The sequence below is a fragment of the Equus quagga genome, chromosome 2, assembly GCF_021613505.1.
Source record: "Equus quagga isolate Etosha38 chromosome 2, UCLA_HA_Equagga_1.0, whole genome shotgun sequence".
In the NCBI taxonomy this organism is placed as follows: Eukaryota; Metazoa; Chordata; class Mammalia; order Perissodactyla; family Equidae; genus Equus; species Equus quagga.
In genome coordinates, this window is record NC_060268.1 from 106097477 (window position 1) to 106110751 (window position 13275).

General features: G+C 38.6%; 1 protein-coding gene across 1 annotated transcript in view; it reads right to left on the minus strand.

Moving 5' to 3' along the window:
• Positions 1-5302: 5302 nt before the first annotated feature.
• Positions 5303-13275, minus strand: part of EGLN1 (egl-9 family hypoxia inducible factor 1) — a gene marked incomplete at its 5' end in the record, with an annotated part of 54910 nt that continues 46937 nt past the window's right edge. The window contains 3 exons of the mRNA XM_046652806.1: positions 5303-7825; positions 9149-9216; positions 12406-12542. Of these exons, the coding sequence (XP_046508762.1) occupies positions 7761-7825; positions 9149-9216; positions 12406-12542 (270 nt within the window). The remainder of the gene's footprint in view (positions 7826-9148; positions 9217-12405; positions 12543-13275) is intronic.

The window sequence follows — 13275 nt, forward strand, 5'->3', positions numbered from 1 at the left end:
GGGGCCAGCCCTGTAGCCAAGTGGTTAAGTTCGTGCGCTCCGCTTCAGCGGCCCATGGTTTCGCTGGTTCAGATCCTGGGTGCGGCCATGGCACCGCTCGTCAAGCCATGCTGAGGTATCGTCCCACATGCCACAACTAGAAGGACCCACAACTAAAAATATACAACTATGTACCAAGGGGCTTTGGGAAGAAAAAGGAAAAAACACAAGGACACCTTAATCTCCCATGTGTTTTCATTTCACCTTTCAGTCTGAACACTAACATAATACTCAAGTCTTCTGCAAGAAAGAGACCAGTACCCCTATATGGCAAAACATGGTAATTCCCAAAGGGAAGTCTTCTAGACAAGGCAAGACCTACACTTTTATACTATTTCTGAAATTATAGTACACTTCCTTTGACTATGTCTAAACATCACTTTGCTCTTTAGGGTCTAGATTACTGTCTGAAAGCTTCCTAGGACATAAATAACATCCTTCACCCCTATATCGAAGGTCTAATAGAACAAAGAAGAGCCTCTTAGATTCTTGGTGTTAATGAAATGGCTAGGCGTTTCTCAAGTTCCATTATTGGCTGCTTTTAAAAAACACCTTAATGAACACTGACTCTTCTCCATACTTCTCTTAAGAATCAAAGTTTGTGTATTTTCAAGCTAGAATACTTTTTTTTTTTAAAAGATTGGCACCTGAGCTAACAATTTTGCCGATCTTTTTTTTTTTTATGCTTTATCTATCTCCCCAAATCCCCCCTGGTATATAGTTGTATATCTTAGTTGCAGGTCCTTCTAGTTGTAGCACAAGCTAGAATACTATTAAGACCTAAATCATTCCAGGTGATAAGCATTCCTTGCAAACTAAATATATGAAAATCTGCATCTACATCAAAGAAACTGGGAGGGTATGTCTTTTTTACAAAACATTCCTCACAGGATTCTTTTATGTATTTGTATACACTTAAAATAATTCAATGGATAAATATAAATGTGTGTACATATATACACACATACATACACACATATATAAATGGTTTCCAGTAACTCACTTAGGAAGTAAGATGCACCCACACGTACTTGTTCATTTGCATTCTTAACACTAGATATTCAGATAGCCACCTCCACAGGATCCATGAGGTGAGGATGGAGTCTAGCTTCTCAACATGACGTCTGTGAGAGTCATCCCTATTGTGTGTTTGTAGATTGTTCATTCTCGTTGCTGTATAGTATTTCATTGTGTAAGCATACCACAATGCATACGTACGTGTGTGTGTCCATTCTACTTATTCTTTGTAACTATTTTGTTTGGTACTCTTGGCTGTTTTCCTACTTTTTTTTAATGCCCCTCATTATATTTTCAGTCGAATCTGTTCTTCCTTGGGCACCTTATAATTTAATATATTTTTTTTAAAGATTGGCACCTAGGCTAACAACTGTTGCCAATCTTTTTTTTTTTTTTCTGCTTTATCTGCCCAAACCCCCCCGTACACAGTTGTATATCTTAGTTGGAGGCCCTTCTAGTTGTGGGATGTGGGATGCCGCCTCAACGTGGGCTGATGAGTGGTGCCATGTCCGAGCCCAGGATCCGAACCTTGGGCCGCCGCAGCAGAGCATGCGAATTTAACCACTCGGCCATGGAGCCGGCCCCATAATTTAATCTTAATTTGAGACAATTTTGTCTATTTCAATTTCTTTGCTGATTTACATCAACTTTTTTAAAGATTTTTTTTTTTTTATTTTTCCTTCTTCTCCCCAAAGCCCCCCAGTAGATAGCTGTATATTTTAGTTGTGGGTCCGTCTGGTTGTGCCATGTGGGACGCTGCCTCAGTGTGGCTTACTGAGCAGTGCTAGGTCTGCACCCAGGATCTGAGCTGTGGGAACCCTGGGCGGCCAAAGCAGAGCATGTGAACGTAGCCATTTGGCCCCGAGGCCGGCCCCAACATCAACTCTTGTTTCACATCTTCCTGAGGACTTTTTCTTCTTTTGGCCCATTTTTGTTCTAATTGCAAGTGTTAATTTTTATTTCTACAAAGTCCTGTTTAAGGATGTTTAATTTGGACTGGATATTGTTGCAGTTTTCTTCTGCCTCATGGTTGAGGAGAATTTTCATCAGCTGTTAATTCTCACTTTGTTTTCTTCTTATAGTGGTATTTATAGATGTTGTCTTCCTTTTCTGCTCATTTTGAAAGGTATTATTTTCCTTGACTTGCAAAAACAGTTGGTTCTGTATAGGCGGGGATGACGGGTTTGTGTAGCTTACCAGGTTTCTGATTCAAGAATGTTCTTTTCTGTTGGTACAGTGAAATGCAGTATTTCTCAGAGATGACACTTTTATGAGATGGGACACTTTTATGAGGTTTGTGTCTCTTCTGATTCTCTAATTTTTTTTCCTGTTAAGACCCTTGCTTCCTTCTTTCACTTTACCATCAAGCCTCCAGAAGCCATCTCCCCCCTCCCAGAAATGGTACCTTCCCCAAATGGCCATCTTCAATCTCATGAACTTCAGACATCTTCCTCTTGATGCCCCAATGGCCAGTGCTCTGATGCACCGGTGTCAGAACCGTTAGTATTTTCCATCATACGTGGTGGGTCCGTTTTTCCATGTGTACTGCTCCTACTAGGCCTCATTGCCCTCATCCTTTAACCATACAGTCTCCACCTGACTCTGCTTTCCATGACTTCTGATGCAGACTCTAGTTTCAGATGCTTATTTCTCTGCTTTCACAGAAGCTGACCTTTCTTCTGTGACTCACAGTTATGCTGCAGGTATGGATTACAGATGACTTTGTTCTTGTCTGTATGGTGTTGGGAAATTATGAAAGAGATTTAGATTTAGGCAACTGCCAATATTTCCTACAAAACCAGGAGCCCAAGTACTTCCCCTTAAATATGAACACACAAACAAGAATTACCCGACATATAATGTAAGGAAAACTTCTATTATGAAGGACAAAAATTAAAACAAATACTGCATCTAATAAATAGGACGGAATGTTATATATTAAAAAACTTTGGAGAACAGAAGAGAGCTCTTGAAAATTAAAAACCTGATAGCAGACATGAAACCCTCACTGGGAGAACTGGAAAACAGATGTCTCCAAAGGACAGAGACACATAGTAACTAGAAGAAATTAACAGGCTTGAACCAGTGGATGCACTTTCTGAACAACAGGAGTTCCAGAAAGAGCAGAGAGATGGGAGGGGAGAAATAATGAACGTAATTATTTAAGAAAACGTCCCCAAGCGTAGGGCATGAATTTACAGTTTGCGTGCCTAGCATGCTGGCTGAGAACAGGCACTCACTGAAGCACACAGAGCCCTGGGGACAAAGAATAATTCTATGAGCTTCCACAGGGACAAAGCAGATTACATTCAAAGAATTAGGAATAGGAAAGGCTTCAGATTGCTTAGAATCCACTCTGGAACCTAGAACCAGTGAGGCAATGCCTTAAAAATTCTTAAGGTAAATGATTTCCAAACTAGAATTCTGACCTCAGGCAAGTTACCAATTAAGTGGGAGGGTAAAAAGACATTGGTCTCAGAAAATTCACCACCCACATACTTTCACAGGAAATAGTGAAGCACATGCTCCACCAGATTGAGGAAGTAAACCAAGAAAGAGGAAGACATGATCCAGGAAACAGGAGAGCCAACACAAAGAGTGGTAGTGGGCTCTGCGAACAAGGGGGAAGGGGATCTGAGGCAGACAGACAGCTGTGTCCCAGGCAGAAAGGGCAATGGCCCCAGACCCCTGCAGGTCGGATGCCACAGGGAAATGAAAGATGAAGACTTTAGGGAAATAGTCAGTTGTGGAAGAAAAGCCATCATGGTTTATTCTGTATCTCAGATGTGAATAGCAAAGATAGTTTAACTATTAACCAACCTCAGTTACAAATGACCTTATAAGATCAGGGGACTTGGAAGTGTTCTTGTACACGTGTGGAAGGGATGGTGAAAAGGGCTGGAGAGAGACCCACACTCTTATCTTCCATGTGGAGAAGTTAGTGGATAATGGCTAACACTGAAAAATCAAGATGAAGTGATGTAATTACGCTATTTAGAACTAATCAGACAGATACCCAAAGAATCACTTGAAAGAGTCAAAATTTGTTCTCGGGAGAAGAACACGAGAGGCTATTTTCCTTAACCCTCATAGAATATGTTGACTCAGGTGCATGTGCATGTATAACTTTGACTTAAGAACGATTAAACAAGAAAAGGAAAGCCTGTATTCAAGGCCTGGCTCTCTACCATGTACTAACGATGTGCCTGTCAGCAAGTCACGTCTCTGATCCTGCTCTAATTATAAATGGACATAAAGCTTGCTCTGGCTCCTTTGTATGTTTTGAGAAAAAGATGTAAAGGTATTTTATAGAACACCATAGAAATATAGTAATTTTGACAGAAGAAAATCCTAATCTCAGTGAAAGGAAGACCTTATCCAATAGCCTTTATGACACCTTGTTCAGAGTTCAAAAATTATTCACGTGATAAAGAGCTTCAGCTGACTGCAGCTGTTTAGGCTCTCCCTGCCTCATGGTTTATATTTACATGTTTTCGACTTATAAAATTCTTTCCAGCTCATGAGGCCATGCCTTTATACCTATCATTGGTCCAGTGGTATATCCTTAAGCATCCCTGTATTTCAGGTGAAATTTACTTGCTGGTGACCATGAAAAGAATGTTCTTTTTTCTACACTGTCCAGTTTCATTAGCCTTCATCTCTAACTCACTTGCCCTCTCCTTTAATCCACTCAGCTATATTTCAGTACAATTCCCAAATGCCCTAAGATAGGTTGGAAAAAAAAATTTAAATGAGAGATAAATGAACATGTGTAATGATCACACATCATAAAAGCTCTTATATTTTAGTTATGACCACAGAAACGAAACTTTCTTGCATACACACATAGGACACCTGTGACAATCCGAGATAAATGCCTAATGCCCCCTCCTTTTTGCAGCAGAGGGGTGATACAGATATGCTCAACAGCATGAGTGTTAGAGTAATTTTTAAAATCCTATTAAAAAGGCAAGAATCCAAACGTTGAGAATCCAAACGCGGAGCTCATGGATCCCACGGACAGTCCAGTTACCTCCAGGGTATTTCTAAAATTGTTGGACTCCTATGTTTACTGTTTCCTCTCTTTCTCTTGTTTCATTTATAAAACGTAATACCAAATGTTCTGGACTAAGCCAGAGATGTGTGATAGAAAAGCACATTACCAGATGGAAGGGCCCATTAAGAAAGTCAGTGTATGATAAAAGATTAAGCAAAAAAAAAAAAAGACAGCTGGAAATAACAACCATAGTTTTTTCAAGAACATTTATACATCTTTTTAATTAGATTAGCTTTACAAGCAAGTTGAGAGCTCTTTCATAATGAAACACTGCTTTTCAAATTACATGACTTTATAGTCTATCTGTATATGAATCCTGAAATTCTTTGCCTGCTGTGATAAAGGTCTATGTTTTACAGCTGGTTAATGTGTTGAATAAAAACAGCATTAGAAGCTTTATCTTTAACCAGGATTAAACACATATAGGCCACAACAGTTTTAAATTTTGTTTTAAATAGACTCCTGCTTGGTGACAAGTTAACGGTCCCACTAACATGAAAAGAACAGATTTTAAGTGGATATTAAAGAAATGGCTATCCTGATTTCTTGATCCTTTCACAATAATCTCCAAGAAATTATATAAACTTTTCCAAAAAGTACAAAATTTAAGACCTGTCTGGCAAGCACAACCCACAGATAGTAGAATCTGACACTTTGCACAACTGCAGAGATACACATTTGAATGACACAGGGGCTCCCAGATAAAAGGCTGCTGCTGTACACCTTGACAAACAAATCTCCCGTCAACAGAATGCAATTTCTACCAGACCTACAAATGACGGTGCTTTGGAGCTGTGGCCTAGCACAGCACACTGCACTGCAGACCAGATGGCAGAGACAACTCGCACTCCCAGGGCGGGCTGGCAGAGGCACTTACTGTAGAGATGTTACATTGTATTATCTGGAACAAGGAGAGGAAGCGGAACAAAACTGAACATGGGCAAGGAAAAACAACAATAAACTATAACTTTCTCCTGCAAGTTCTCCTGAATGAGATCAGAATACTGAATATTTAATCCCACCCTAGGTCCAGACTGTCAGTTTCACTAAATTTTTTTTCATGTTTTACATGAACAATAGCAATCTTTTAATAAAAATTACTGAGCTTTCCATAGAAAAGGTCTCTAATTGAATAAAAACTATACAGATGCTAAAACTGTCAAAAGTTGAAATATACAGAAATATTTCTGTACACTCACATTATTTTGGCAAAGAAGATCAAGGACAGAGATAGAAAACTGAAGTGGGCAAGGTCTTACACCCAAAATTCATGCAAAACATGGATACCACCCTTTGGGCTTCGCTAAAGAGTCTAGGAAATCGAAGTCTAAGACATCCATCCCAATTCATACATTAAATACCAGAAGTCTGGGAGGCCTTGTGTGATTTTTTTAATATTCCCTCTTTTTCTGAAAAGTAAAAAAGAAAACTCATAAAACATAAAAATAAAATTATCTGGTTTTTCGCTTTTGTTTTTGTTTTTAAGCTAAACATCCATCTTTCAGTACTGACAAAGAGGCCAGCATCTCGTGTGGGGAATGCCTCGCAAGGTCTGAGGAGTCACTAACATGAAGTCGTAATAACACAGTTCAGTCTCGATGTACAGTCTCCCCTTGATGCTATCCGACAGAAACGAGGTCTGATCTGCAGATCAGATGGGTCACAGGAGTAGGAAGAAAACATAACAGCAAAATTGGGAGTACAAGCAACGTGACGGGAAGCAAAAGGAAAAGTCTGAGGAATGAGGACATTATCTTTACATCTATAGGATACACCTGAAAGCATAAGAAAGCCCTTTATCTTGGGAACTTGATGCTGAGGATAACCTCAAGTTCATTTAGTGCCAGTCACTTTAGTTCTTAAAAAAATTTAACTTAAAAGATAAAACCTGCCCACCATATTTTTTCTTATAAAACATGAACTAAAAGTTATTGGTAGTAAATGGTGATGGTTTTACTGTTATGTTTCATTATTAACGATGTCAAAAAAATGACAGCAGCAATCTTTAAGAGTTCAAATTAGTTTAAGACAGGACTAGAAAATCTGATTTTTCAGTTGGTAATTAAAGTGCGCCTTTTCTTATTTTAAGCAAAAAGAAAATTAAATCATCATCAGTCACTGGCAACAATCATTATAAGAGGTCTTTTAGAGCAAAATTTAATAGTACGAAGAGGTTTACAAAAATAGATTGATGCTATCTTGGGGAATAATGTTGTAATTTTTTCTCAATTCAGTTTTGATAAATTGTACCTGATCATACAAAAATTACTTCAAATTCAAACTTGACTATATAAAAAAGGGAGAGATGAAATGAACTCAGTTAGATGACAGATCTGGCAAAATATAAGAATGAAAAAGTTCTACCTAGGGCACTTATTTCACTTATTTCACGTCCAGATGTAAATACCATTTTCAGTTGATAGCTTATATTCTTCCCATAAGCAATCACAGGTTTGGAGTCAATCATGCAGTACAAAGCCACACAGTTAAAATCTTCTTTTTGATGCAACACAAAAAAGTTGTTTCTGTTTCCTTATTAAAATGCCAACTGGTTATCTATTTTTCTTTATCCCATTTATTCATATTCACAAGTTAACAGCGTCAACAATTATTGTAGGTGAAGTGGGGTATTGCTGGATCAAAGGCTCTATAAGACGTCTTTAGTGATTGAATCAGAATGTTTATTGAGTTCAACCCTCACACCTTTTTCACCTGCAAGGTAAAAAAAAAAAAAAAAAAAAAAAATCATTCATTCATTCAGTACCAGAGAGCTTCTGTTACTTCTTCCCACTGAGTTCCTACCAGTATGCACAAAGTTTCCACTTTCTGAAAACTATCACACTTGTACTTCCAAAACCTACCCTGAGCACTGTATTATGATGAATGTGTTACTCTGAACTAGTAAACCTTCAAAGGGAAAAACCATTCTCTACTCCGAGAGAATGATTTTGTCTCCTTTGTATTTTAAAAGTAACTTGAATTGCTATAAAATAACAGTGTGTTAAGTCTCACTCAAAGCACACTACTAGGCTTCTGCCACAAATAATGACTTTAAAAATACACAGAAAATGCATGAACATACTTTGTGTGTGTGTGTGTGTGTGTGTGTGGGGAAGATTGGCCCTGAGCTAACATCTGTAGCCAATCCTCCTCTATTTTGTATGGGGGACGCTGCCACAGCATGGCTTGATGAGCGGTATGTAGGTCCACGCCAGGGACCCCATGAACCCTGGGCTGCCAAGCGGAGCATGCAAACTTAACCACTGCGCCACCAGGTCAGCCTCATGAACATAGACTTTCTATAGTTTTATAAAAGATTGATGTGAGATTATCAGCGGCTCATGAAAATACAGCTAGTTAATCAGCAATGTGAACAGTGAGCAGACTTTTGGAGATCTAAGGTAGGCTTAAAGAAAAGACAGGTAAGCGGTCTATCAGAAAACTAAGACTGCCTAGAGCAGTCCATAAGTGGGGGCGGGGAACGGGCATACTGAAGGACCTTCAGATTTAGGAAAAGTGTGCTGACCTGTGGACACTATGGGCAGATATGGCCTCTCCATGCCTGTCTGATTTAGGGATTTTGGCATTTCAATTCATCTCTTTTCTATTAATTTTCTTCACGTCCACATTCAACGTGGAAGACCTGGAGTATTCTTTAGAGCATGTAGATTTAAAGGGAAAGGATATTACCTTCCTTCTAATGGGAGAAGGAAAGGAAGCTAGATGGCGGTTATCCAGAGCTCAGCAGCCCGTGACTGAAAAGGATAATCACAGAAAAAATCAGCTTGTATTTGAATAATTTTTCTCAGACTTCTTTGCCTCAAACTTTCCTAATCTTGGGACAATTTTGTTGATTAAAGATAACAATGAAGATGACTTAAGAGAAGTCCTCTTTTAAATAAGGGAATGAAGGAATTTGACAAAAACAAGGAGCAAGTCTTGATGACGTTAATAAAGACTGCATTTGATCCCTGAAAGCACTGCCTGACTGCAGGCACTTTCCTTCCAGCACACCCTGCCCCAAATCATGTTTACCTGTTAGATATTTTACTTTAGCACGGGCTCTCTCATCTGCATCAAAATACCAAACAGTGATTGCGTACCTAAAAGAAAATTCAGAACACGGTAAGAATGATCACACTGGGGGGACAAAAGTAGTATGCTGTTGCAAAGGTCTACTAAAACTCATAATGCCAAAATAATGCCTAAACTGGAATGGGGTCAGAGGATAAATGAGCACAGTAATAACCCACTTATCCAGTAACCTCAGTGCTCAAGAGTATAGCAGAGAACCAGGAGAAGCTAAAATTGATATCACGAAGTTGATGATTTTTTTCTTTTTTAAGATTGGCACCTGAGCTAACATCTGTTGTCAATCTTTTTTTCGTTAGTCTTTTTTCTTCTCCTCCTCCCCAAACTCCCCCAGTACACAGTCATATATTCTAGTTGTGGGTCCTTCTAGTTGTGCTGTGTGGGATGCTGCCTCAGCATGGCTTGATGAGTGGTGCTAGGTCTGCGTCCAGGATCTGAACCAGTGAAACCCTGGAATGCCAAAGTGGAGCACACGAACTTAACTACTCAGGCACAAGGCTGGCTCCAGTTGATGAGTTTTTATGATTTTTTTTTTTTGCTTGAGGAAGATCCATCCTGACCTAACACCTGTGCCAATCTTCCTCTGTTTTGTATGTGGGTCACTGCCACAGGATGGCTGCCGATGAGTGGTGTAGGTCCATGCCCAGGAACCGAACCCAGGCTGCTGAAGTGGAGCGCACCGATCTTAACCTCTAGGCCAGGTGGCTGGCCCCTTATGACTTTCTTAATACCTACTTAACCTATTTGATTATCTGTTTTGCAAGCCTATAGCAGATCAGAAAGAGACAATAAGAAGGTAAAAGAATGGCTGTTACAGAAAAAGCGTAAGTTCTAAAAGAAGAGAAGAGAAACAGAAAAGAACTGAAGGTGCAGGCCCTTTAGTGAAAGGGAGGGCTAATAGTCTCAGCTTCGAAAGACATCACTTTATTATACCAAAGAATTTTATAACCTGCAATCATCAAGAAAGAGTTAAATTATGCTAAGAATTTTTTAATCAAAACAATTATACTATGTCCTGACATTTAAAGTTTAGCTAAACTTCATTTTTCTGAAAATTTCCCTTATTTGGAATATCTCATTCCACAAATAAATGAGCAATCTCTGGTTTATTAAATACTACAAAGCACAGAGTTACCCCTTTTGGTACCAGTAACAGGGAAAATGTACACACACTATAAGAAATGAAAACATGCTACAAATGATTGAGTGGAACATAGTTCCATTAGTGGAATATAGAAATTAGTTAAAGTATCTTGCAGATTCTGGCCAGTGGTCACTGAAGCAATGCTGATCCAAAAAGAACCAGTAAATGTGACAGAACTAAATCATGTAACATATTTGAAGAGTCAAAGGCAGAGTAGAGTCCGAGTCTAGGAGTTTGGACAACTGGGGACACTGAGGCCCAGAGATCACTCAGCTGGTGAATGACAAAGCTGAGGTCAATACTGGCCTCCTGACTTTCACATTCTGCTCTTTCCAGAGCTCCAGCACCTTTCTTACCACGTAGCCTCTTTTATTTTTCCAGGTGGCCTTGGTAATGGGAAAGGTGCACAGACAAATCATTTTCTATCTCTTGCTCATGTCCCAAACTTTTAGTTACTTAGAAATCAGGGTTCTACTACCTAGATCAACCCCCCTTCATGCCCTAAGTTCTTACCAGAAAAAAACTGTAAATACTGGATGTTGTTCTACTTATCCTGGTTTATCTCCCATTTAAAGAATCCTTCTCCTCACATGAACTTCTGTACTGTAACTCGAACAATCCTGCCTTTTTCTCCCAGGGCTTTACTAACACTATGGTACTCCTCTTGCTTCTCATCATTCTAGACTCAGCTGAGCTCCTCTCTTCAATGTGACACCTGACCCATGTATTCCAATTTAATACCACTTTCTCCCTCCTCCAAACTCCTGTAGCACGTATCTTCTGTAATTGTTTGGCATTTATTTACTACCTAAAAATGCTTATCTCTTCATCTAGAAAGGATACGACCAGACCATACTCAAGATTCCACAAAAGGGAAGGTCTCTGATGTGGTTTCCAGGTCAGAAAAGGTTCTAACGGAGCAGTCAGGTTAGAGACGGCGCTGAGATGCTGAGAGGAGAGATGGGGATTCGGAATGGATATCATGTGATGTGACAGGAGCCCCCTGGTTTCCATTCATGGCTTCTTATGATCTCTAGTTGCAAACTGCTCAGCTTGCTACTCACTATGTGAGTTAGGGCTGAAGGCAACATGACTCAGAAATAAGCAAGAAAAAGGGAGAGGTGACAACAGAGTCTTTAGAATTTGAACCTCATCAAAGGCTGGCCAACCTCTAACATCATTATTAAAAGCCAGTTCTTCTCCCAGTGTATCTAAGGGTATGCCTCTTCTCACCAGATCTAAGCAACTGCAGGTCAGTAATTCACTATTGTAAGGTTCGAAGTCCTTTCTATAATAAAAAATAGATATTTAAAAAGCAGTACTATTTTTCTAGAAATATTTATTTTTATAACAATGTCTGTAACATTCTCCATTTTAACAGACTTAACATTTTAATTGGGTCATAGTAAATGGTAAAAAAAAATTTTAAAGAATACTAGGTTTAGAATACAAAAAATTGTAGAAAAAGAGTATAATGAAGAAAAAGAGAGTAATGAGCCTCGCAGATGCTTCTATTAAAGCTGAAGGATTATTTTTCTAACATTAACTCCCACCCATGGCAACCTTTTCTCTACTTTTCTTTCCTCTATTCTTTTTTCTCTTCATTTCTATGCTCTGGTTACCTCTTACTTTTCTACTCTTATCATTTTTCTACAACATCCCTCTCCTTCTCCCCCTTACCACCTTTCAAAAAGCTGCCCTTTTCCTTCTCCAAGTAATTTTCCTATCCCCCAAACGAATACTCTCACAAAATCAGGGACTAGATAGTAGTTAAGAGATGCACACAACAAGGAGACAGAGCTGGAAAGACGAGAAGGCCTGTGCTTCAATTTCTTACCCCAAACAAGGAGTGGCTTTGCAAAGAAAGTCACAGTCAGTACTAACTGTGAATCAATCTTATAAAACTATTCAAATTAAAACAGTTATGACTGAAGCACTATGATAAAGGTAGCTGAAGAACAGGAAGATACTCATTAGAAAACTTTCAAGTTTATCCTATCTATCCCCTCCTATCCTATCATACTCTTTACCAATTTTTTCTTAAAAGCAATACTACCTTGTAGCATATGCTGGTTGTACTTCATGAGGGTTGCGACGGTCAGACCAGAAAAACAGCAGTCTATCAAATTTGGGTTCAATGTCAGCAAACTGGGCTTTGCCTTCTGGAAAAATTCGAAGTATACCTCCACTTACCTAGGAAAAGAGCCAAATACGTAAGTATGAGTAAACAAGAATGCTACGAAATTAAATTCAGGGAGGAAAAAGACCCTATCAGTGAATCAAAATTCTTAATTGGATTATTCATAAATATATCTCAATTAACAAGGTATGAAGGTGAGCTGAGATTCCAAGTACATACACTGATACAAGGAAAAATTCATTTCTTGTTTCAGAGATTTTTGTAAATACTTGATAAAACATATGAAACTTATCTGAATTCATAAGTCTTAAAATGACACTTGGAAGTTTTAAAAACTAGTAAACATTTATTTATGTATGCTACTGATTTGCTTAATCTACTCTTAAAAATGTATCCATTTTAAATCTTCTTGATTAAATTACTACAGATGGTTAAGTATATCACATAAATAGTTCATCATATTTTAAAGTTCAACAGATAATTAACAGGACAGTCATAAATGTAATGCCTCTTATTTAAAGAATTCAATATATCAGTAGAAAGTGTCACCATTTATCATCATCATCATCATCATCATTATCATGGTCGTTATCAGAAACTGCAGCTCTTCCTTTCCAGACTGGGCCTGACACATTGCTAACTATTTGCTTATAAAACTGGATTCCATCTAGACAGGAATATTACTGTTTGCCAAATTATATTTCCTTCTCTATTTGGGATTATATGGACTCACCTATTCATTCCAACATTGACTGAGTATCTATTCTTCTGGGACCTGTGGTGGGC